Here is a 25628-nt window from a genome sequence, read left to right as displayed (position 1 = left end):
AAACAGGTTAGGAACCAGAAACCAGCGTCTTCTTTATTTCATCTGCAGCTGCGGAGACAATAAAATCTTCCAACATCATCGTGGTTGAGAAAAGGATCGTCACTGCAGTGCTCTTGTATCTCATGTTGCCCTGGAGACCGATGAACAAACTGGTGATTTACAGTCATCAGCCACATGGTGTCAGTGTTTCTTAATATAACAAAAATATGTTGAAACTAACCTGCACCACTGAAACATTACAACTTTCACAGGTTCTTAAAATCAAATGCCGAACTCACTTTAATCATCCAACTGAGATCATCAGTGCAGCGTTAAATAAAACTGTAAAAGGAAATGTGACAAAACAAATGAACAGATTTAAATCTTGCAAAGAAAAGAACTAAATAACACAGATGTATTTGCATGCGAGACACAGATTCCACATTTGTGATTGGTAAAAAAAACCATACATTTCATTCAGATGATATTAAAACAATACAATAATGTAACACGATAAAAACGACGATGCATTCAGACTGTTGCTGAAACAAGATGGACAAGTGCAAACCACATGTTTGCAGAGTAACGTCTCCACTCCTCAGTGTGATCATAAGTCTGTTTGAATCCCTGTGGACGTGTCAAGTGTCATGTTTGTTCTGTATTTGGTTTTATTTTCACACTGATATGGACCAAGTTTGAAACAGAGCAAAAATAAATACACTGGGTTTTATTAACTGGACTCATGAATCTTTGGATAAATGTGTGTAAATAAAAAAAAAGGGCAGAAAAGATTCTTGTTCCTCTTTGCTTTTGGAACAGAATAAGTACCTGCTGTGCCACCGCGGTGCACCCGAGAGGTTACATTAAACCAGTTTAACGTTCCACATCACTTCATTAAACCGCTGACTGAAAACACTCTGGGGAGGCAAAGTGAAAGGACGCGGCCTTTAGGAGGAGAGGAAGAGGAGAGGAAGCAAAAGTTGGAAGGAATGTGAAAAACATGAAGCTGAGTGATTTACTGCATCTGCATAACGGAGCATGATGTAGAATAACAAAAAGGACATTTACAATCATCTGCGGTTTCTATCTCACATTTTCATTTTCCTCGCATGGTTTCACATGATGTTTAAATAGGTTACAAAATGATGAATCAGCCTCCCAGGAGATCCGTAATTATAATCTGGCCTCTATTTTCAACCGACTCCTCTTTCTGTGGAGAACATGTTGGAATTGAACGCAGCTCCGAACACACACACACACACACACACACTCTGGACGAACATGGGATTCTCCTAAATGTTGTGTGAGCAAAATGAAGAAGGAATAAAAAAGAATGAAACATGATCTGACATCTGTGGTGCTCCGTAGTAAGTAGCACACTGAGATGTAGTTTTGGTTTCTATGCCTTTTAGATAATAATATAGAATGTGATACTGACTCCTCACTCTGTATATGAATTAAGATAAAAACAATATATAAAGGAACCTGGTGCTTTTATCTCTGTTATAATGTTAAATATATATATCTGCTAACAGACTCTTGTGGTTGTTTGTCAGTTGGTTGGTTTCTTTCTTTGACTGTTTGGTTGTGTTACTCAAAAACCTCTGACGGATTTCTTCTAAACTTAGTGGAATGAGGACCGAGAAAGAATCCATTAAACTTTGGTGCAGATTTGGACAAAGTCGATTTTTTTCTTTCTGTAACATTTGATTCCACCAATAATTCATGAACTTGATGAACAGAACCAGGCATATTGATGGGGATGATATGTTTGTGTGTGTGATGCTGGTCGGACTTAAGGGGACTGTTGGGCCTTGGAGGAAGAATACATGTTTCAGTTTTACATGTGGACTGAGCAACAAGATGGAATTAAGTTTTCATGCATCTTCAAATGCTGCAAAACCAAACTGGATATTTAATTTACACTCCAACACATAAATGAGGCAAAGTGAACGCTCCATATCCTTTTATAACTATACTCTATATAATCATGTGTGACCAGAAGGGTATGTGAGTGTCCTGTGGTAAAGTTTGGGAGTCCTGGTTCACACACCCCGCAGCTCTGCGGAGTGTCAGGGTGAGGGAGGGGGTGAATCTGCAGGACTCACCACGCCTCGGTGAGTTCGTCAGCCATATTGACTGTGCGTGCACCTCCGGCCGTGGGAGCCTGGCGGAGGAGTCTCCCGCAGCCAGTATCACGGTATCACCGCGTCAGCCCTCGGTGCGCACCGTGTCCGGTAAACAGCGCAGAGGAGGACGGGAAGGTGAACCGCTCTATTTTTACGCGCGGTGGATCTATATAAAGACTCGCAGCCAGCTGGAGGAGGGGGGTGACAGTTGGACACGTCCTCAGCCACCGGGCGTCAGAGGTGAGTTTGATCGGCTTCGTCTCCGCCTGACTCCCGTTAATCCCTTTCAAACCCGGTGGGGAGGGGAGTGTGTGTGTGTGCGCGCGAGGGGGTTAGTCTCCTCTCCGGGGCTGGTTGTGCCTTTAACGCAAAAACGCTTTGCACGCGTACAACTTGGAGAATACGGATCACCTCTCCGACAGGTTAGCCGCGTGCTCGGACCAGACAATTCAGCCTCTTAACCGGCGGAGGTCGTGCACGTTACCGGGCGGGAGGACGGGGTGAGTAAAGCGGAGTCACTTCAAATAATTACGCAACGGACACAGTGGCAGTCGAGGTAATTAGCTGCGTGTCCGTTTCCCGTCGGTGTCCGGTGCTCAGGAGTCTGTTTACATATTTGCGCAATTACGCGCAACCGGCTTCTGGATGTTGGAGCGGCTTCAGCGGCTGTTGCGTGTTTTGTTTTCACGCGGAAACATCGCTCCTCGTGCCGCAACTCTCCGGACCATCCAAACAGCTGCTGTCGTCATGTCGATGCATCGGCGCGGGTTGGAACGCTCCTCTCGTGGCGTAGGTGGCTTCTAGAATGTCAAATCCCGCTATTTCTTGCGCGTCTCCCCTCCACCGCGGTTTGAGTCGCCGCGGTGATTGCGCGCGTTCGTCGTGAGAGCTATTCTACGTTTTGCGCGTAAACATCGGTCGTGAATCGAGGCACCTCACGTGACGCTCCATCTGGCGCAGACAGGTGCTCCGTCTGCTGCGTCGCCGGCAACTTAACGAGGCTTGTTGATTGGCCTCGTTAACAGCCAGCGGAGGGAGATGATTGGTCATTAGCCCTGTCGATCAAATCCCCCTCCTGTTGGCTCTTGGCCCCGCCTTCTTTCCGGGGACCAAATTACAGCTCATTTGAGAAAGAGGCTCCGCGTCATGTCATGAGATAGTCCACCTGTAGCTGGTTTTAGATTTCTCTCTGTTCTGCTCAGAGTCAGGCTGCTGTTGTCCTCACAATATCTGTCTTCATGTGTGTTGTCTCTGAGTTCAGGGACATTTTTGAAACCCAGTTAAATGTCATCTTTTTGAATTATTCATATGGATTATGAATAACAAATGAAAATCTTAATATAAGTTGGTGACTAAAGATTAAAGTAACATAGTGTCTTGTAACATGAACCATATTTTTTTTTCTTCCTATCTTTATAAAGTTTAAACGATCTGTATTATCACCATCACTTCACTGTTCGCGTGGCATGTTGCTTTCCTTTGGAGGTCAGAGGTCAGGGTCACTTAAAGAATACATGTCACCATAGATGCATTTGTACATAACACAAGCATGTACGTGCAGAACTTTCTCAATGAGAAGGAGCAATTTGGGGTTCAGTATCTTGACACTTGGGACTATAGGGAAGACTGGGATCGAACATTTGAACTCTTCTTCCCTTGTCTCCAGCATTGTTTTTAGGTTTCCCATGAATCTTGCTGAAAAGAATATTTAGGGCGCTGATATTTAGAAGTGAGAGCTCCAAGTGGCCATTCTAGTTTTGGAAAAAAAGGTTGTTGGACTCTCAGAACCAAGGGAGTGTTTCTAAAGATGCATCACCCACATCAGTGTCTGTACCAAAGAGCTCGGTGACAATGCAGAAACATGTTGAAGCCAGTTTTCTACAAATGAACAGACGCATTAAATTCAGCTCATGAATCTGGTTGAATCCAGACTCATTCTTCACAGAGCAGCTGCCGATGTGAGAGCGTCTCAGGCTGGTCTACGGTGTCATGGTGTTGGCTCTGCAGCTCCTCAGGCTGAATGGCTGAATCAGTTTGGCTCATTGAGCTTGTTGGAGGACATCTGTCTTCGTGCTTTTGTCTCTCTGAGTTTCTGTCATGTGCCACTTTACATTTTTATGCTTTTAATGTTGAGTGAATAACATAGTGAATATTTAGGTTTTGCATTTTAGTTTTTGTTTGCTCTATCAGCTGTTGTTTACACGCTCAGTCTTGTTGAACCCAACAGTAAAAACGATAAAACAAAAGTGAACAAGCTGGAAATATCCTCTATACTTATCCACTGTATTGTAAAAGTGCATGCATGCATCAATAAGAAGTACAGTGGGTCAAAGTTGAACCAGGAAGTTGCTGTGTAGAGGGAATTAAATCTACTTTTTAACAAACAATTAGTATCAAAGTATTCCAGAGCTGTGTTTTCAAACTGCACGGAGTCGGTGGTTGATATCAGTTGGTGCCTGAGAGCAAATGCTTTGGTTTCACAACCCACATCATAGCCAGGTCCGCTGACAGACACTATCCAGTTTCTCTTTCCGTCTCTCATCTCACCGTCATGTCTCTCTCTGCTTCATTTCTGTCACTTTCTTTTTCTGCACCCCCGTCGTTCCCGTGTCGCTCTGTGAGACACCTCCATGTCCAGAGCGGTCCTGTGGTGTCAAACACTGAGTCAGTCCACTGAAGTCGACCTGGATGAGTGTCAGCAGCTCCATGCAGCAGCAGACGGGAGTGATCATGACTTTAGCAGCTGTTCAAACCTGTTTTGCCGTCATCTGTTCAGCCAAGTGAATATTAATTAGAGTCAATATTGATCCTATCAGTAATGTTGAGTAAACTATCTTGTGGTTGTTGGACTCATCAGAAGATAGTAAATAATTATTATCTTATATTAATCTTATGTTTCCCTCTGGTCAGAGAGTCTGTGGTCTCCTGTCATTACCTCCACCAGGATGTGTATTTGTACATGAGCAGTATTAAACAAAAACTACTCAACAGATTTCCACAAAAACTTAATAGAAGGATGTGACATTGACCAAGAAAGATCCCATCTGATGCACAAATACATTTTTGTTTATTACTTTCTTTGACATTACAAGATTTACCTTCCCCCCCTTTCGTAATGTAGATTAAACAACCAACCAACGTACATGGCTAATTCAAAAGCCAACAGTTGGTTTTAAAAGTTTTCCAGCATAATCTTTAGGGGTGTTGAATTTATTCATTGAAATTAAGTTTGAAAGAATTTTAAATGACACATCTGTCCACTCTGGATTTACGTAACAAAACTATGCAACATTACTGGCTCTCTTAACCTTCGCTTAGGAGGCGAATAAACGGTTCGCTCCTGTGGTGAGGTAGATTCACACGTTTCTGGACGTGGAGTTGAACTGTGTTGAACTTTGACCTGCAATATTAACTTGCCATTGACGTAAGTGTGATCGTTCCCTTACTTAACGGATAAGTCAAGAGGGCACGCAAAAGGTCAAGCTGACAGTGAGCGCCCTCTGCTGGATCATGAGGTGATGTACTTCCGATGAGCTTCTAGCCATGTTTTTAAAATTGTCTGTCATTATAGTTTGAATTTTGAACTTTCACACTATATTCAAATTAATGTTTGAATTTTGAATAAGAAAAATAATGCGTCAGTGTTTGTAGCAGTGCTTAAAAAAGCCTCTGGAGGATTTAAAAAGCTCAACGAATGTCGTGAGAACCCAGGATTCACTGGACTGTTTGTGCAGAACCTCTGTAACGCTCCTTGAAGTTTCACTGTCAGTTTGCTGCGTGTTTGTTCGTGGTTTCGCGGGTCTCACTCTGCACCGACCATTTGTGCTGTTCCACAAACACTCGATGACGAAGCACTCGACGCTTGTGTTGTACAAGGAAAGCCTTGTTGTCAGGAGCAGTTGGTACAGTTTCCTGCTGTTGTAACAGCTGTGTGAGTGTGTGTGTGTGTCCTCTGTTGCACTTTAAGTATTAGATGTTGTCGACTCTGCAAATACACATGTAATACAATCAAATATTCCTATTTTGAACAAACCATGATCTTAAAATAAATAATATCTCAGAATAATGTCTTAGAAATTACATCACAAGAAAAGAAGCAATTTGTTTTTTTGTCATAAATTTCATCCTGACGCATGTTAACCAGAGTCAAAACAGCCAAATACAGGAAAGACAAAGAGCCAGTGTTCAGCATTTATTTGATAAAATGGACGATATTATATTCAGTTTCCACCAGAGTCATAAAAAAACATTGTTATTGTTTTGAACATTATTGATTTACATGATCGAAACCTGCTGAAAATTCAAGTGGTTTGAGCTTTTGATATTTGTCTTGCTCTCTCTATGAGCAGTGACCTGGAAGCTGTGACAGAAGTGGCCCTCTAGTTTCAGGGAAGACACACACACACATACATACATACACACACACACACACGCAAACCCCGAGGGCTTATACATCCACATTTACAAGGTAGTGTGCTGCTTAACAGAGCAGACCTGTGTTCTTTAGGGGTGTGTGTGTGTGTGTGTGTGTGTGTGTGTGTGTGTGTGTGTGTGTGTGTGTGTGTGTGTGTGTGTGTGTGTGTGTGTGTGTGTGTGTGTGTGTGTGTGTGTCTTAAAGCCTGAAGCACTAAAATCTATTACATTTTGCAGGTTGTATAATCACTTTCATCGTGCACCTTCGGAGAACTAAGCTGATGTTATTGGTTCGTGCCATTGACCGAATAACCATCACAGATAAAAAATAAATAGAGACAACATTGGAGAGACAATGCACCCGCTCGTTTGAGTCCCACAGAACGCAGTGACACCTCGGAGGACGCATTTTGGTTGTAATTGTCTGACTTCTTCATGATGTCATTAACCACATGATATCACATGATGAGGAATCGTTTTCTGCTCAATTCAAGCGTTTTATTGTCTCTGCAGCCATATTTGACTTTGACCTTTTGAGTGATCATCTCCAAAAGTTAATCATCTTGAGATAAACTCCCAAGAAATATTTGTTTTTTGTGGAAATCTGCCCATGCATTGTGGAGTTATTTTGTACACATACACACACCCATGTGCACACAGACATTTTGTCAACGATATAAGACAATTATTAAGTGAATATTGTGACTTATTAACGTGTTGCATGGACAAATTATGCTCCATAGATTCTTCTGATCCAAAGCAGGATCCTCCATCTGACTTTCGTCTCTCCAGTTAATGAAAGAAATCAGTGGAAATGTTTTAAGCCAGCTCATAGTTTTAGTATTCTCTGTCTTGTCCTATCTCCCGGCTGCAGGAATATGGGTCAAGGCACCCTGTGAATTCTTATGTGCTCGGACTCCTGCTCACGTTTCCTTCCATTAATCCTCTGCTCTGCTCCGCACCCTCTCACCGTCTCTCTCCATTGTTAAGGAGAAATGGAAAGATGCAGCTCAAGAAGTGGAGATTTAGAGCTGGAGGAAACTCACTGCAGGCTGCACAGTTTTCAGCTGCTTTTAGAATGTGCACCTTTTTAATTGAGAGAGTAAAGGTTCTACTTTCTGAAACTGTGTCTCTGTGACAAATGAACAGGGCTGGCTGATATGACCAAAACGTATTGGTCTAAATAATTATCACGATAAATGTCAGAGTGGAAGAGTTTTTAAAAGTGCTTGCAGGATTCCTAATCTTTATATCGATGTATAAAGATTTTTTTATGTCGCTACAGATGAAAATTTCATCACCGTTATTATCATTTTATGGTCGGAACTGACAAATGATCCGCTGAGACAATCGAATCGTTCCAGTTTCATTAGTGAGACGGAGCATTTCCTGTTTCCCTCTCCAGGTTGTCCCGCCCTCACTTACTAGCTCATTAGCTCCATCGCTGGCGTGGAATGAATCCTGGGATAAGTAGGTTCGAGAAGGATCCTTCCTTCCTTCCTTGCTTGTGAACAGAAGGATGCATTTCTCATAATCTTTGAAACTGGACCGACGCTGTCAGTAGCCCGCGAAAGGGTGCGGCCCCTGAATCAGGATGCAGCTACTGTCACCGCATCACAGAGTTGCCTCTTAACCATAGTTACCATGGTAACAGCCGTCCTCATACTTGAACTACTTCTCTCGTAAATGGAAGTGTGGAGAACTTCTAAATGACAATCCTGGGTCAGTGAAGCTTTGTGCCTTTTTAGATTGAGGGCAGCTCTGATTGCTGGTGCAATCAAAGACTCGTATTCCTCGTATACTTTGAGGGTTTGACCCCTAAAGAACATCGATGGGGGGGGGGGGGGGGCTCACTAAGCTGTGCATTGATTTGCAGGGCTTGTTCCTCAGTTATGTGGAACTTCAAAGGGAATTTGAAGAGATTGATGTGAGAGAGAGAGAATCAGAACTGAATTAGGCCACTGTTTTCAAAGCGTTTTCATAATTCTCTGTGATGTGATTATAAAATGTGCAGTTTGAGTATTTAATGTATTTCAAATATTTAGAAATCCCTTTCCTCTGCCTGTGAGTTTGATTCTGACAGAGAAGGAAACATAGAAGAGTTAAAGTGATGAGGGAGTCAAAGGTCACCTCAGAGAGATCATCTAAATCATTTGCTCCCCTGTTTTCTGTCTCCTCTCTTCTGCACTCAACATTTCTCATCTTTGCTCAGCCTGTAGTGACGTGCCCGCTGATGTTTGTTTGTTGACATTGGTGCATTTGTGTCTGTTTGTTGTGTCTCAGGCGCTGGTCCCCCGTAGGGAGGCAGAAAGACGGAGGACAACTTCTTTGCGGTTTCTCAGAATCAGGGAGCGGCTGGAGAGAGGAGGAAGATGCCTAAACCGGTGAGTTTCTAACACACTGGTGGATTCTCCAGCACCATCCTCACACTACCGCTCACCTGTCTGCTGTATTCCTCAGTATCAGATTTCAGAACTCGAGGGAGTTGTTTCTGTAAAGTTTCACAGTTATGGAGCGCTTGTTTTGTTGATCTGTAGCATGTGTGGCTCCTGGGAGTTGAGACGTGCCTTTTGCAAACCCAATGAGAAAATAAATAACTCTGTGATTAAAGCTGACTTACACACTTCTGTGTATTTACTAGACTGCAGCATCTACACTATTGGTGATTATAAGACACTGATACTGCAGTTAAGGCGTTTTCAAACATTAACTCTTGATAATGTCTGAACAACTGTGTCCGAGCGTTATCCAGACTTCGCCTCTCTCGTATGAACCGAGCAGCAGGAGGCAGACATGACGTGTGAATTTGCTGCAGAACTCACATGTGGCATTTTCCCTTATCAACTAAAAACTCATTGTCTTTCCAATTTCCAAAATCAAAAGCAAAGAAGCCAAAAGGGAGAAAGAGACGGAAATGTAAAGTGAATTTAGATTTTTCTTTAAAACGTGAACTCAGCATCAAGGATGTTATGTTCTCACCCTTGTCTGTTTTAGTTGGTTGGTTTGTTTGTCAGCAGGATTATGCAAAAACTACTACACAGATTTCCACAAAACTTTATCGGAGGACGGGAGGAACATTAAAGTGAAGGAAATAATTCAAATTTGATGAAACATGTTTAGAGGACTGATATTTATGAAATAAAAAATGAAGGGGGATGATGTCTCAGGGTTTCAGGCACTGACGAGAAGCAAAGAAGTAGAAATAAACCATTGGTCTTTATTCCTGAAGTGCGGCCCCTCATACCTCCCAGCTCGGAGTCTTTACATCAGCCCGCCCAGTCAGAAGTGATCTGTCACAGGGGCGCACGGACACACACACACACACACACACACACACACACACACACACACACACACACACACACACACACACTCACACACACAGTCACACAGACACACAACAGTCGGTCACTTTGTGGAACCGTCGTGTCGATTGAAAAGAGCAAACACAAAGAGGTCTTTCTCTGCTCTATTTTTGGACTAAGGGACACTGGGAGCTTTCATGTTGCACTGACACACACACACACACACAGGCTGAGGTTGCACTGCATTTTAAATAACAGGATTATCATTTTATGGACCTTATCGTACCTTTTTATAATATTATCATCTCGACACAATATGAAACCACTGTGTTGTTTTAAAGTGCTGTTTTTCGAAGTTGTGTACAAACACGGACTAAATGAAATTAAAGACTGACTGACACAGACAAAACTAATTCCATTTAAGTATTTAATGACGTTATCAGAGTTATTGCTTGAAAATTTTGCATTTTACATGAAAAATAAACTTATGTGACACACTTGAAGAAATAAAAACTCCTTTACTGTGATAAAATGTTTGTTTTAAACAACTTTAAATACTTTATATATATATATATTATCTGATAGAAAAACCCACACTTACATTAACTAAAAAAAGCTGACAGAGGTCAGTGAAAACGAGGAGGCGTGTGTGGTTGCAGGTGTTTACAGTCCTGCTGTCTTACGTGCTGGCTGCCTCCACATCTATCTACACCCAGCCGGCACTTCCACTGAGCCCCTGCTCCATCAATCTCAGTAATGGGGAATTAGGCCAGGCCCAATTCCTGGAAAGAGACCAGGGTGATAGGAAAAAATAAATAAATTAACTAGTGAAAGGATCGGAAGTGAAGAGAGCAAGAGAGAGAGAGAGTGTAATGGAGAAGGAAAGAGGATGAGAAATGAATTGGAAAGATGGAGCCGCTTATCATAAAGAAAAAAAGGAGGAGCAGAGGAAGAGAGAGCTTTTAAAAAAAGTTCAGTACATTTGGAGTTTGTGTTCATGCAATCACGAAAAGTTAAAACGTGAAAAATCATTCAGCCCATCAGCCGTTATGTGACAATGAAATAACGTCTGAGGGGCAGTGGACTGGGGACGTCAGGGGCACAATGTGGAAATCGTGCCCAGGACTTTGTCCTTCGTTCACCTGACACTGATCCGAGTAGTTTCAAACCGTGTTTTAGCTCCGGGCGACATTTTTACTTATCTCTGTTCACACCGATCTTCTTATGAATGCAGATGGATTCAAAAGCCAATAACTGACGCATTTCGGTTTAATTTATTCCACGTCTTTCTCCACAAGGACAAGTACCCGAGGGCAACCCAAGCCTGCTCAGATGTGATTGGTCAAACTAGAGAATGGAGACCAGAGGGCCTCCAGCTCCGAAATCAGCTTTCTCAAACAGAGTGCAATGCATTTGAGGTCTAGATTTAGGAAGTGATTTAACTGTGTGGTCTCTGATAAGCACCACACTAAGAAGTCAATAAATTGAATCACAGAGAAACAGATGAAGGAGATAAGAGACACAGTCGTGGGGATGGACAGATGGAGAGAAAATTCAAGTGAGGACGAAGTAAAAGCTCAGATTATTGAAACACACTGACGGGAACAAAAAGGCACATAACAGAGGATTTGGCAGAGGACTGAGTGACGGGTACTTTGTTCATATCAAGCCCAGAAAAACGACACCCGAGCCGCCCTCGAGGGGAACTCCCACTCCGGTTACTGGAGGCTGCACATTAACACCAGGCCTCGCGTTCGGACAATAAACACATCAGCCCTTTCACTGCTCCTGTGCGTCCTCTGGTGTGATTTCTACCGATGAAAATGCTAAAATGTCACGTTGGATAAAGAGTTAAATCTGAGTGGCCCCTGCAGGCGCGCTTCATTCCATTGAACACATGAGCTGCGACGAGTCCATTAGAACCACAGGAAACAAAACGCAGAGATGGAAAACAGAAAGAGCAGGTAAACCATAAGAGTCTGTTTTGTTGTCTCCCTAAAAGGAAAGACAGACGATAAGCTCGTTAGCCTCAGGCAGGCCATTAAAAAGTGAAGGTAGTCTGGACCCTAACCCTCCCAGAGGCTGCGTTTTAATGGTGTGTCTGTGTTCTACGTACACCCCGGACACAACATGGGTTTCCCCCTGGTACACACGTCTTTTTCATGTTGTTCAAAATGGGGGTTGTAGCCCACAGAGGGGGCTCTGTGTCAGTGGCTGTAGAGAAAGGGAATTCTTGACAAACCTCATATTTCACCTTACGGGTATCGTTAATAAATGCATTGGACTCACGGAGCTATCCGAACTTTCAGCGACGGAATTTTCTGTCTCTTTAACGTAATATTACGACTTTTATTACCGTTTAAAATCCAAATGACGTCCATGTAATTTAGCAAGTTTGTGGTGTCAATATATGTTTGGATATAAGGAGTCATCCGAGGTTTATGGTATTGAAGCCAACGTTTTATTTAAATATCTCCATTAGTCTTTGAGCCGCAGTTGTTATTTTTAAAGAACCTTGTTTTCTCTCTTCTTCTATTTCATTTTACTTTGTAAAGACGTTGTCAGACCTCAGCCTCCAAGGAACATTTATTGCCCACTGCAGTTCCACAGAAGAGCCTTGTTGTCTATTTAATAAATATAACTCCTGGTTTCCCTGCAGCTTTACACAGCAGCTGTAGGAAAACTTGTTCTCCACATAGAGCTCAGGTTCAGAGCAACACCCTTGAATCTGAAATGGAAATATTAAATATTAAAAAGCTTGTATTTTTAGGAGACATAGAAAATATGTCAGACTTTCCCTGACATGAGGTCACGGTCATGAGGAACAGTTCGGTCTGTGGCCCCTGCCGCTGATTCAGACTCCATTCACTAATACAACAAGCAGACTGACCCGTCTAAGTGTAAACAAAGCTTCTTAGAGGAGAGGAGGGATAAAAAAGAGCAAACATGAAGAATCATTCTCACCCTGAGGGGGTTCAGTGGTGCTGCAGAATCCTTTAAAAGACGCATTGATTTCCGATATGTTTTGTTGAGTGTATGTTAATCCCCGTCGGCACTGTGAGTATGTATGTGCATGAGTATAGATCTGTGTTTGCACAAGATAGAATGAAAGTTGCACACATATGAATTCTGTGCTGCCTCTCAGAGCTGCACGTCTGCTTTAAAGGAGAGTGTTATTTGAGCAGTTGTGTGTGTTTGTTCAGTGTCTGCATCAGATCCGTTAATCCAGGGTACGAGATGTGGTGGGACGTCGTACATTATTGATTTATCGCTGCGTTTTGCACATGTTGCCCGTCCTGGTGTTGGCGTCCCCGGGGGCCGAGGGGGCTGGCGAGGGGGAGTGGGGGAGGCTTTAAATATTTCAGAGGGCCATTTTCATTTATATAATGGGAATTATCCAAGTCACTAAAACTAATTAGAGGGAGGGTGTGAAGTTCACCCTCCCCCTCCACCTCCTCTCCTAACCTCAACTGCATTAAAGTCACTGCTTCATTGGAATGTTTTAAAAATAGCTGCTCTGCCAGAGCATCAGGATAAAACATTAACAACTAGAGCAGCACATGATTCATAACACAGAGATTTACTGACGTGCACAAAACAGCCAAAAGACTCGTGATGTAGACGTCAAGGAAATAATGCTACTGTCTGAATGCCGACGTTTATATTGGAAGATACTGAACTCGAAGGCTGTGCTGACCGTGTATGAACGCTGTGCGATCACGAATATTGAAACAATATTAATTTAAAAGAACTCTAACAGACATAACATTATGTAAAATGAATTTGTAAAAATTAAATTCAGTAAAATAGATTTTAAATTCAGGTAAAATCAGGAAAGGTTCTCCGATAACAAGGGATTTTAAAGCATGATATAAAAACTATTGAACTATGTTACGTGATTAACGTGATTAACCTCCTCTGACTTCAAACTAATCTAACAAAGGATGTGCAGCACCAACTTGTCACCTACCAAAAAACAAAGACTGAGAATCATTCCCAAGAAGTTTATCACAGATTTAACCAATCCAAACACATTTGCTTTTTTCAGGATTTGCTGCAGCACGTTGTGTTCCTGAAATCCTTCCTGACGATGTCTGAAATTATGATTGTCTGTTCCAATCGCAGATAAAAAGATAAATTCTTTGTTAAATATAGTTTGAGGATTTTTAAACTTCACTCTTTAAACCAGTTACATTGATGATTAATGAAACGCATCAGGATTGGTTTGTTTCGGCCGATACAACCTCGACCACCTACTCATTCCTCCTTGATGCCGCACTTTGAGTTTGAGAATACAAACAGCCATTCAAAAAAAAAAAGAAGAAGAAAGAAATCCACTCAAAGCACAAAGAGGACATCCTCAGACGTAAGGACGGTGGAAGCGGAAGAGTGGTTGCGGAGCTGAAAAGTGAAGTGGCACTAAAATGAACGGAGGTGAAGAAAGAGAGGAAATGTTGAGTGGATGAGGAGGGAAAACGGAAAGAAGAAATTGTAACCCTGGTTGCCTATAAAGCCTCCGTTAACCAGCTTATACCAACAGCTTTTAATCATGGCTGTCTGAGTGTCTCTTACACACTCAGTCAACAGGGGGGGCCGTGAGCGTGGGCACACGAACCCACTATGTAGCCGTCACTACTCGTTATGAACGACATGGAGGCTCTGGAAGACGCTGGTTTAAACACAGTCAGTTAATCTGTGACACACACGCACGCTTCTGAAAGAAGCCATTACATTTTGGTGTGGATCCAGATTGTGATCTGGATTGATTCCACATTGATTTGCTTCTCCACGCCGCTGCCTTGTCACTATCTCTGTCTCACACACACACATATAGGTGGGGGGGGGGGTTACCTGCAGGTCTGAACAAGGACTTTAGATCTAGACAGAACCGTTTAAACCTCGCTGGACACTTTTGCTCCACTTTCTGATGTGTGACTCAAATATTATAAAATTGATGAATTAATTGACAAACACATTCAACTGATTTAACTGCAGTTTTATTGTTTAACTCCTGTTTACTCTGCGTTGACCAGCTTATAGCTCACCTCAGCAGGGGTCAATCCGCTCACCATGTCGTCCTGTCAAGAGTGTAAATCCCTCTTTACGGCGCCCCGAGGCTTTTTAGTAAATTACATTAAAATCAGCCACAACTGGTCGCCATGGAAACCTGACAGACCGGACAGAAAAGAGACACAGAGCGTGTGCATGTGTTAAAGTGGAATGATGTCACATTGTGTGAGCGTATATGTTAAAGAACCGCATGGTGACGCTTCTGCACACACTGACATGGTTCACTTAGTAACAGGATGTTTGTTGTGCTCCTGCTGCAGGGATTTATTTAATAATCCAAAGGAAGGGGATTTCTCAATTAATTAATTAAGTTAAATGGTTATTGAACATCAGAAATAGTCTTAAACAAGTAATATGTCTGAAAAGGATGAGAGCACGACCACATGCTGTGTGTGTGTGTGTGTTTATGCGTGCAAATCGTCTTTGTGTGTACTTTTCAGGTCAGTGGAGCTGCCTGTGTGTCTGAGTCTTTTTGATTCTTGCAGTGTTCACCTCAGGCATTATCTCTCTCTCTCTCTCTCTCTCACTCACTCTTTATCTACCTCAGTTCAGTCTCTCTCCTTCCGTCAGGGTTACTTGAGGACGGTGTGAGGTGGTTTCACTGCAGCTGGGTTTGCGTACCTCAGACCACCACAGCACCATCTAATGTATTTCACCTCCAATGGGAATTAAAGGAGAAAATAAACAAACACACACTCATTTGTATGCTCAGTGTGTGTGTGTGTGTGTGGTTTTGGTTTCTTCAAGCTCTGCTGCAACAAAATAGACACACACACACATTTCATCACTCTCACAATACAGAACACATTCATTTTTCTGAAGTTTCAATTCAAACTCAAGCAGGTGTTGAGTCTTTAAATTAAGTTTTCAAATATTTTTGGTTCTGAAAGTCATAACTCCCAGAATCCCTTTCCTCTCGACTGGTTTCTTATTTTTGCAGTGGAGCAGCACTCGACTGCACCTCACTGCTGATCTCCCAGTGTCAGTAAAACTTGTATTTATTTGTATTCATTATGAATAATTTATAAGTACGTGCCTGTATTTGACTTTTGGGGATTGTTGTTGTTGTTGTTGTTGCACAAACTATTCAAGTCTTAAATTTCTATGATCATAACTAATTTTGTTTTCCAGTCGAGAGAAGGCAAGAGATTAATTTAATTCTCTGGAAAACCGAAGAAGAAAAACACATTTTAATGTAAAGGTATTATTTTCTCATTGAGTTTTATTTTCTTCTTTCCTGCAGATTAATGTGCGCGTCACCACCATGGACGCTGAGCTGGAGTTTGCCATCCAGCCCAACACCACAGGCAAACAGCTCTTCGACCAGGTAACGCATACATGCACACACACGCCACGCACGTTCGGTCCTGTGACATCACTATAGACCGATGCCCTCAGCGCTCACTCGCTCCTGTGGAGTGTGAGCATCATGTCTGTGAGCAACATGATGCAGCTGATGAATCAAGGGTTTTCTGAATGTTCCATATGAAACCTTTCAAACTTGGCATTTGAAAGTGAACTCCGTGACCTGCTGGAGGAATCACGGTGAGTGTGTGTGAGTGTGTGTGTGTCAGTGAGTGCTTGGTGGGTCTGGGTTGGTACTGGTTCTGTACACACAAAGCACTCTTTGTCTAACTGTGGGCTCAGTGTGTGTGTGTGTGTGTGTGTGTGTGTGTTTGGAGTAGTTTCATGTCAGGCAGTGAAGGTTTGTTAAGGATGTGGTGACGTCGAGGCAGAATTAAGGGCTCATCAGGCTACATCCACTCAGGTTATGTCTGTTTTGGTTGGTTGGTTTGTTTGTCGGCAGGATTACACAAATGCTTCTGAGCAGATTTCCAGGAAACTTGGTGGAAGGATGAGACATGGGGCAAGAATCTATGTGGGTCCAGGAATTTGATTTAACTTTAACTTTCTATAAGCTTTCTGTGATGTGGAATAATTCCTGGATCTTGATTTTTTTTAAAAAAAGAGACTGTTGGGCGTCAGTGTCGCTCTATTGACTGCTTACTGTTTTTGTTGTTGCTCTTCAGTCTGCGTTACACTGTGAGATCAGATAACAGAAGTGTTGCACTGTAAATGTTAGAATGCTCTATGATGACTGTATTAATAGAGCACACACACACACACACACACACACCTCTCACTTCTTCCCTCTCTCTCTGTGTTACTCTCATTTCTATCGTCCTTCTATCTTTGACACACACACACACACACACACACACACAAGCGTCTGACTCACCAGATCTGAATGTTTCAGCTGGCTGTGTCCGAGTGTTGTCATAGCAACCAGCTGTCAAATGTCCAGTGATGTGAGCACACACACACACACACACACACACAGACACACCTGCTCCCTCAGTGAATCTGATGATGATGGTTATTTCATGTTTACTAGAGCAATTTATATTCACATTATTTAAATGAATATTACTGTTTGTGTGTTCGTCGTATATTAATCTATCAGTTATCTGATGTACCTTTTATCTAGATAAACTTTATATCTAGATTTTCCTCCTGGTACTTGAGTACAGTTGGTAACACTCAGAGGTTCAGAGTTTAGAGATGTTCTGAAGAAAACATCCCAATTAGTTAATTGATTATTCAGTTATTCAATGACAAGTCACAGGTTCCAGATTCTTAAAAACAAGGATTCACTCTGTTTCTTTCCTGATCTGTAAGTTTTAGTTTCGGACTGTGAACCAGAGCCAAATAATAATTAACCTGTCAACGATAACAGATGAAAATCTGGTCAAAACCTCCCGACTGTACTGAAAGAGAATGGAGCGGAGACAGGAGGTGAAAGGTGAGTGAGGTAACAGGTGCTGATGTAACGACAGACGTCAGTGGACATTGTGAAGTTTCATGTGTCCATCAGGGAGCTAAAAATAGATGCGGATAAAAAAGCTCCTCGCTCTCTTTGAAAAACACTCCTGTGCCAGAATGAAAGTAAAACATGTGACCGGGTTCTGTTGAAGTTATGTGACATACACAATAAAGAGGCGATGCACAAAACCAGGAAAAAGAACGTTCGGGTTCTAGAGTTCATCTATTCAAGCGATGTGGCATTGACCTGTTACCATGGTGATAGCTAAATGGACGACATTACAGCAAACCAGAATGTCTTGATCGCCCCCTGGTGGCTGGCTTATCACACTGACGTTTGATCAAATGTTCATGTACTTAAGTTTGGTTTTAATTAGTATTTAATTATTTGATGCTACAAAATGGGGTGAAACTTCATGATTGACAGCTGAGACGGGCTCACGATTGATCGGGCTCGTGTATCGATGGGGGGGGCTGTGTCGTCCATCTTTGTGTACAGCTCTGTGCTGTTGTGGGATGAACACAGTCACGTCTCCCTGTGATCGCTCGTGGGTCGCGTCAGAAGCAGCGACCTGAAAGCTGCTTTAATTCACATGAATGAAGAGAGGGCTCCATTGATGAAGCTGCAGAGCTAAATATGAACACACACACACACACACACACACAGGGCGGCAGGGTTACACAGGTTAGTTTGATTAAAAAGCTTTCCCGTCTCACTAAGTCCTTTCATCATTGTGTGTGTGTTTGTGTGTGTGTGTACTTCTGATGCATCATAATCACACACACCGTTAAACACATGTATGAACAAGTGTTTTCATCTTGTCTCTGTTCAGTGGTGAAATCCGCTCGATGCTTCTGCCTCTCTAATGTTTTCCCTCCTCTCTCTTCTTCCTCTCATTATTCCCTCTCTCTGTCAGGCCGACCATCCCAAACCATTTATTCTCATTCTGCGGCTTCACTTCTTTAATCTGCATTCCGCGCTCTCATACTGCTGCCTCTGCATTCTGCAGCCCCAGTGTGTGTGTGTGTGTGTGTGTGTGTGTGTGTGTGTTGCTACAGCGTGTTCAGGGTGTTGCTCCCTGCAATTATTTGATTCTCGGTGTGTTTATGTGGCCGTGTCTGCGTGGGACAGAAAGTTAATTACGTGGTGGTGAGAGCCGTCGTATTGACCGTGTAAATCACATTGTGGTCTCAGTAAATGACCGGCGCCCCCCCCCCCCCCCCCCCCCCCCCCCCCCCCATAAATGTGTGAATATGTCGATAGTTTGTGAGTGACAGAGCACGTGAGCATGTTGGAGAGAGAGAGAGAGAGAAGGGAGGTAGAAAGAGAAGAGGAAGCAAAATAGAAGAAGGGAAAAAGAGGAAGGAAAGAAAATAGAGATACTGGGTGAAACTTGCAGATTTTTATTTCCTTCACCGAGAACAACATGTTTTTATCAGCGTTCGTCGTCAGCAGGATTAGACAAAAGCTCCTCAAACGATGGTGGGTGGGATGTAAACCCAAAGAGGAAGCTGGTAAACAGATCCAAACAAACCAGTGGATCCAGGAACTTTTCATTTCCTGTACGCTCTCCCAGTGCCCTTCAAGTTAGAGAACAGTTTTACTGGCGATGGGAGAAGATCTGCTGCAACATATGATGAGGTTTTTTTAGACAGTGACTCAACACAATCTCATGGAGATCCTCGCGTGATCTCAATATAGATTTCTCTTCCTTCCAGGATATTCAGTTCAGTTCGGTTTTATTTTTATAGAATAATGACAAACACCAATTCTAGAAAATGTATTCTACTCATGTCTGATGCCTCAATGATGTGATGCGATAAGTGGATTTGTTTTTTTCAATTCTTCATTTTGATTGGTTATTTAATGTTGAAGGTAATAAAGATGCTCTGAGACGTTTTCCTGTTGTGTACAAAGCAACGTGAATAAAGATATATATTTCTGTCTTAACTCAAAACCCCATTGTATAATAACATAGAAGCTTGATTGATTATGTATATTTCCTTGCTGTTAAAAACGACGTCTGTGGTTTCAGGTGGTGAAGACGGTGGGTTTGAGGGAGGTCTGGTTCTTCGGCCTCCAGTACACAGACAGTAAAGGCTACGTGACGTGGCTCAAACTCAACAAAAAGGTGAGAGACCCTCAACCCCACTTTTTATATCTTTATTTTATTCATTCATTTCCACAAACATTATTAAAGTTTAAAGGATTTTAAATAGTAAACTTTCATCCTCTTGTGGAGTTTGTCAGACTTTATCTTGCTGCAAAGCCTCAGAAGTGAACTTGTATTTATAATCTCCCTTTAATATTCTGTTTGCTGAAGGAAAAAAAAACCTTAATGAATATTACAGAATATTTCTTTCGTCAAGTTTTAAATGAAGCCACAGAAGCGGATTTCCTCAGGACTTTACACGACGCACACGACGTGTGAAGTGTGAAGCATGAGGTGACGTGTGTGGGTGTTTTTTCTCAGGTGACCCAGCAGGATGTGAAGAAGGAGAATCCGCTGCAGTTCAAGTTCAGAGCAAAGTTCTTCCCAGAGGATGTTTCCGAGGAGCTCATCCAGGAGATCACACAGAAGCTCTTCTTCCTGCAGGTACCGAACGACTGCTCTGCCAAGATACTTTAAACTTGACTTTTAGAGATGCACAAAATAATAACTTGTCATTCTCGTGTATCTGATGCAGGAAAAACTAGAATTATCGCCCTGTCATTGTTTTTAAACGATTAAACGATTCAAGCATATGAATATATTGTGTTAAAATGTTTGCAGCATGTGGTTTTGGTAGCTTCTGCTGACTGATTGTGTGTGTGTGGTGTGTGTGTATCCTCCCCGCAGGTGAAGGAGGCCATTCTAAACGATGAGAACTACTGTCCCCCGGAGACGGCCGTGCTGCTGGCCTCCTACGCTGTCCAGGCCAAGTATGGAGATTACAGCAAAGACGTTCACAAGCCGGGCTACCTGGCCTCCGACCGGCTACTGCCACAACGGTACGGTGTATACACAGTACTCAAAGCAGTCAGGATAAAAGTGTTAATGTACACAAATAGTAAAAGTGTGTTTATGTCTCGCAGAGTTCTGGAGCAACACAAGCTGACAAAGGAACAGTGGGAGGACAGAATACAGACCTGGCACGAGGAACACAGGAGCATGCTCAGGTCAGAGACGACTGTACTGTCAATCAAGCTTTTAACACTTTGGCTCCAGGATCCTCAGTTCCATGTCGTGACCTTTTGTGTCTGTGCGTGTGTGCAGGGAGGACGCCATGATGGAGTATCTGAAGATCGCTCAGGACCTGGAGATGTACGGCGTCAACTACTTTGAGATAAAAAACAAGAAGGGTACGGAGCTGTGGCTCGGGGTCGACGCGCTCGGGCTCAACATCTATGAGCATGAGGACAAGTAATCAAAACACAAAAACACACAAATGTGAATTTCTCAAACATTTGATCTGATTGGTCGGGTTTCGTTGTTCTCTTCCTTACGTGATAAAACTGAGATCGTGAGATGATACACAGAGAAAATAAAGTATATAAAGTATTTCTCACTTTACTGAACTCTTGTGAATTATTGAATAGTTTAATTTCTTAAAGCCTCATGAAAAAAAAACATAATTAAAAATGTAAGACTTTGCAAGTCAGTGAGTTAATGTGTGAGCAGGCGTCCTGGAATCACTGGTTCAGCTGATGTGATCAGAAGCGAAGCTGAAAAGTGATATCAAAGAGGAAGTAAATGAAACCACGAGAGAAGCTGCTGCCCATGACTCACAGTTTATTTCAGGTTCTCTGATGCAGTTGATGCAGAGAGCTGATAACTGCGTCTCTGTGTCGAGGAATTCATTCTTAAAAGGGTCAATGAATCCATATTTTAATCTTTTGATCATCCGCATTTTTTGCTTCCAAGTCCAAAGAATATTTGGAATATTCTATCCGCTGCCAGTCTGGTACAAAAGCGCAGAACTTCTACCTCAGCTAAATTATATATAAAAATAAAGACATTTACATTTTTCCTTCTCCTTCATGAATTGTATTAGTTTGACAACAGTGCCCCCTTGTGGTGTCGGACAGCATAGCAGATGAAGACCATGGAACACTAAGGCTTTTTTCTAACACCTAAAATCATTTCTTGAAGTTTTTTTTAAAAGTTTACTCTCACAATCTGTCGCGTCCTCAGGTTGTCGCCAAAGATCGGTTTCCCCTGGAGTGAGATCCGAAACATCTCCTTCAACGACAAGAAGTTTGTCATTAAGCCCATCGACAAGAAAGCTCCAGTAAGTGATGGAACAACTTGTGATCGATCGTCATTTTCTTTTAGATTCAGATTTTTGAACGATAATCCTTTACGCCCGTCCTCTGTGCTTCCTTCAGGACTTTGTGTTTTACGCTCCTCGGTTGCGCATCAACAAGCGCATCCTGGCGTTATGTATGGGAAACCATGAGCTGTACATGAGGAGGAGGAAGCCCGACACCATCGAGGTGCAGCAGATGAAGGCTCAGGCCCGAGAGGAAAAACACCACAAACAGATGGAGAGGTACGAGCTCACGAGGCTTCTCACTTATTGAGACTAGAAGAGACGTCTTTAAAAAATGTTTCCCCGCTGGAAATCACAGTGTTTAAAGTGTTCGTTTTCATGATTTGCTTTTTGTTTCTGGGATTCATGTTCACACTGAGTCAATGAACAAATTATAGTTGATGTTTAAAGTGGAAATTCATTGAAAACTCTTCGTGTGAGCGATAGGGGGCAGTGCTGCGTTAAAGAACATCCTGCTTCACTTCTGCAGAGATGAATCTGCAGCATGCTTTAAATGTCAGTGGGTGAAATATGATTGTGTGTACTTGTATGTGTGTGTGTTGTTATTTCTCATATTTCATTGTGAAGCACCTTATAACATCTCAAATCCCTTTTATTGCATTCTGATTTAAATCCATCACTCCATACACTGTACCAAATAATGCATGTTTATATTACTGATGCACGTGTCCATCAGTGTGGGGGGGGGGAAGTTAAACAGAAAGTTAAAACTTCTAGATGATGTCACCAAACCAATTCTGTGTTTCGCTGATGCAGAGCGCAGCTGGAGAACGAGAAGAAGAAGCGAGAGCACGCGGAGAAGGAAAAGGAGCGAATAGAGAGAGAGAAGGAGGAGCTGATCCAGAGGCTGAGGCAGATCGAGGAGCAGACTCAGAGAGCTCAGAAAGGTACGACAACAAGAGAGCACATCATGCTCGTCCCTCAGCCGGCCTCCATGCACGAACAAGAGGATGAAGCTCTCTTCATATCAGAAAACATGTCAGACACTTTAACAACTGCAGGAAAAAAACACGTGGATTTCGTTCTTTTCCCCAAATTAACGTCTGCTCCTTTCGTCCCGAGGTATCCTGTTGTCTGTTGCATGTTAGAAACAATCACCAACTCTTGCTCGTTATGAACCCTCATGAATTGAATGCACCTATATGCTTGTATCCGCTTTGGATAAAAGCGTCAGCTCATAATGAATTTACTTGCATTTGTCCCAATCACACGGCCACACTGGTTGTGAATGGTATGCAACTCATATTTTTCTGTGTGTGTTTGTGCAGAGCTGGAGGATCAGACTCGCAGAGCGCTGGAGTTGGAGCAGGAGAGGAAGCGAGCGAAGGAGGAGGCCGAGCGTTTGGAGAAAGAGAGGCAGGCGGCCGAGGAGGCCAAGGCGTCGTTGGCTCAGCAGGCGGCCGACCAGATGAAGAACCACGAACAACTGGTACTGATGTTTATGTCCAAGTGAAAATGACTTTTATATAATGCTTTTCTCATAAAACGAGAATAAAAGGAAGTTGCTGATTCTGCCTGGGTCATATTATTGTGAATTGTTTGTGCATTTGAGTTTTTAGATGAACTTTTGCGTTTATTTTCAACAGGCTGCTGAATTAGCGGAGTTCACTGCTAAAATCGCTCTGCTGGAGGAGGCCAAGAGGAAAAAAGAAGAGGAAGCAACAGAGTGGCAACACAAAGTAGGTGTCAAATGTTTGTGGGTTAACATCTGTAAACGTCTGTGTCGGTTTCTCTCTGTGAATTTGCACATGTGTTGTTTCCAGGCTCTTTCAGCACAAGATGACCTGGAAAAGACCCGGGAGGAGCTGAAGTCGGCCATGACGTCTCCACCGGCGCCGGAGGACGACGAGCACGACGAAACCAACGCCGAGGCGAGCGCCGAGCTGCTCAGCGACGGCGTCACCAGCCACCGCAGCGAGGAGGAGCGCATCACTGAGGCGCAGAAGAATGAACGTGTCAAGAAACAGCTTCAGGTAGAGCAGGAGCGTGAAAGTCATTTAGAAAACATCCAGCGAAGGGGAAGTAAACTGAGGTGAACTGTTCGTACTTCGCTATTTTATCTTTCAAATCTTGACGAGCTGCTGGACAAGCACACACCTGCTGTAAATTTGCCAGAAGAGAAGCGGAGGCCACGAATCACAGAGTGTCGGCGGTTTGTAGAGCAAATAGAGACGAAAACACAAATCACTCTCCAGGGAATAAAAAAAGAAATAACAGCTGCAGCGTTTTCAGTAAAGAGAAGAACAGCTGTACCACATATTGTTGAAAAAAAAGAGAGTTTGAGAATAACAGCGTCAGATCCTAAAGATACTTGTGAACAAACTCATACTGAGTTTTACATGTTTTACTGAAATACATTTCCCATAAAGTTTTAACACACAAAAATCACAATGTTCAACTTTGATTCTTTTTTTATTCTGTTCTATAATCATGATTATTTTTCTGCTCAGAAACACAAAATCTCATAAAGAAGTTTTTAATTGGTCAACCTTTCTCTCTGTGTGTCTGTCCAGGCTCTGAGTTCCGAGTTGGCCGAGGCCCGTGACGACACAAAGAAAACTCAGAACGACATGCTGCACGCCGAGAACGTCAGGGCGGGAAGAGACAAGTACAAAACGCTGCGTCAGATCCGCCAGGGTAACACCAAGCAGCGCATCGACGAGTTTGAGTCCATGTGAGGGGGGAGGGTGGACACAACGGCGTCAACGCATCACTTCCCTCGTGAAGCCCGACACCTGCAGGAGCTCCTGCTGTGGTCCTGTCAGGAGAAGGAACGACCAGCTGACGGGCTTTGTAGCTTCAGCCTCGCCAAAGCTCTGCCGAGCAGCGGTTAGCCAATCACACAGCGACCTGCTTTTTAGAGCACCGCCCCCCCCCCCCCGCCCTGACCCCAACGAAGCACGTCTTTTAATCGGTTGGAAATATAGCAAGCGACGTATTCTGTCAACCACGGACTCCTCCCTTTTACAATACTGACAATATTAATGCTTGCATGTCCGATAAATAAACAGCAACAGGAGCGTTAGAGAAAATGCGACCGCACAGAATTGGCTGAATTTTACCCAACAAAAAAGAAAAAAGGCCGTTTGTAGCGTTTTGATGTTGCTGGCACACTCGTCCGTTAAGCTTTAATATCTGTACCTTACTTTTATTTCTTTGTAATCAGTTGAATTTAAATAATTTGTTTAAAAAAGTTAAAAAGAAAAAGGAAAGCGCCTCACTCGTCTCTTTTCCTTCTCATCTTGTCACCGTCTGTCATTTTGTGCAGGGCCAAGGTTCCTGTTCAGCTGTGAGCGTCATCCATCTGTTCATGTTGCATCAGCTGATTTATCTCCAGTTTGCGAACGCTCCCTCTGGAGATTTATGAGCAAACACACATGAAAAACTAAATGTGCTTGTTTTTAATGGTGAGGCGTTTTGTTGAAATAATTTCAAACAGTGAAATTATTAATAAACGCCACATTTCACCACGTTATAAAAAGTGAAAACCTGGATCTGCTCTGATCGTCTCTGACTTGACACCACATCCTTCCGCTAAGTTTCGTGGTTTTCAGTTTATTTGTGATCGTGCTGACAAACAAACAAACAAACAGTA

At 42.8% G+C, this 25628-nt stretch overlaps 1 protein-coding gene and 1 long non-coding RNA gene across 4 annotated transcripts; one reads left to right on the top strand and one right to left on the bottom strand.

Moving 5' to 3' along the window:
- On the bottom strand, positions 1 to 2216 carry LOC138411762 (uncharacterized). The gene is made up of 3 exons (XR_011244254.1): positions 2088 to 2216; positions 221 to 321; positions 1 to 130 (listed from the first exon to the last, which is right to left on the bottom strand). It is a non-coding gene; the product is annotated as an uncharacterized lncRNA (long non-coding RNA).
- On the top strand, positions 2082 to 25245 carry LOC109638006 (radixin). 3 transcript variants are annotated; one of them, XM_020100756.2, is made up of 15 exons: positions 2082 to 2348; positions 8805 to 8905; positions 16140 to 16223; positions 19756 to 19851; positions 20194 to 20316; positions 20560 to 20711; positions 20796 to 20879; positions 20977 to 21123; positions 21895 to 21991; positions 22089 to 22252; positions 22790 to 22920; positions 23302 to 23462; positions 23620 to 23712; positions 23797 to 24006; positions 24547 to 25245. In XM_020100756.2, exons 2-15 carry the CDS (start codon positions 8894 to 8896, stop codon positions 24709 to 24711), a joined length of 1719 nt encoding a protein of 572 aa, XP_019956315.1. In that variant the 5' UTR covers positions 2082 to 2348; positions 8805 to 8893; the 3' UTR covers positions 24712 to 25245. The 3 variants fall into 3 exon arrangements, with proteins under 3 accessions (XP_019956315.1, XP_069388487.1, XP_069388488.1); XM_069532386.1 differs by lacking the exon at positions 2082 to 2348 and adding an exon at positions 2468 to 2608; XM_069532387.1 differs by lacking the exons at positions 2082 to 2348; positions 8805 to 8905; positions 16140 to 16223 and adding an exon at positions 19017 to 19202.
- The last annotated feature ends 383 nt before the right edge of the window (positions 25246 to 25628 follow it).

This window comes from Paralichthys olivaceus, chromosome 10 (assembly GCF_024713975.1).
Source record: "Paralichthys olivaceus isolate ysfri-2021 chromosome 10, ASM2471397v2, whole genome shotgun sequence".
In the NCBI taxonomy this organism is placed as follows: Eukaryota; Metazoa; Chordata; class Actinopteri; order Pleuronectiformes; family Paralichthyidae; genus Paralichthys; species Paralichthys olivaceus.
The sequence above is the reverse complement of the archived record's forward strand: the minus strand, read 5'-3'. Positions and strand labels throughout refer to the sequence as shown.

Bases quoted from the DNA above. Each gene is read 5' to 3' on its own strand.
- LOC109638006 (XM_020100756.2), top strand. The intron at 19,852-20,193 runs GTGAGAGACCCT...GTTTTTTCTCAG, and splicing joins GGCTCAAACTCAACAAAAAG to GTGACCCAGCAGGATGTGAA. The intron at 20,712-20,795 runs GTACGGTGTATA...TATGTCTCGCAG, and splicing joins GACCGGCTACTGCCACAACG to AGTTCTGGAGCAACACAAGC.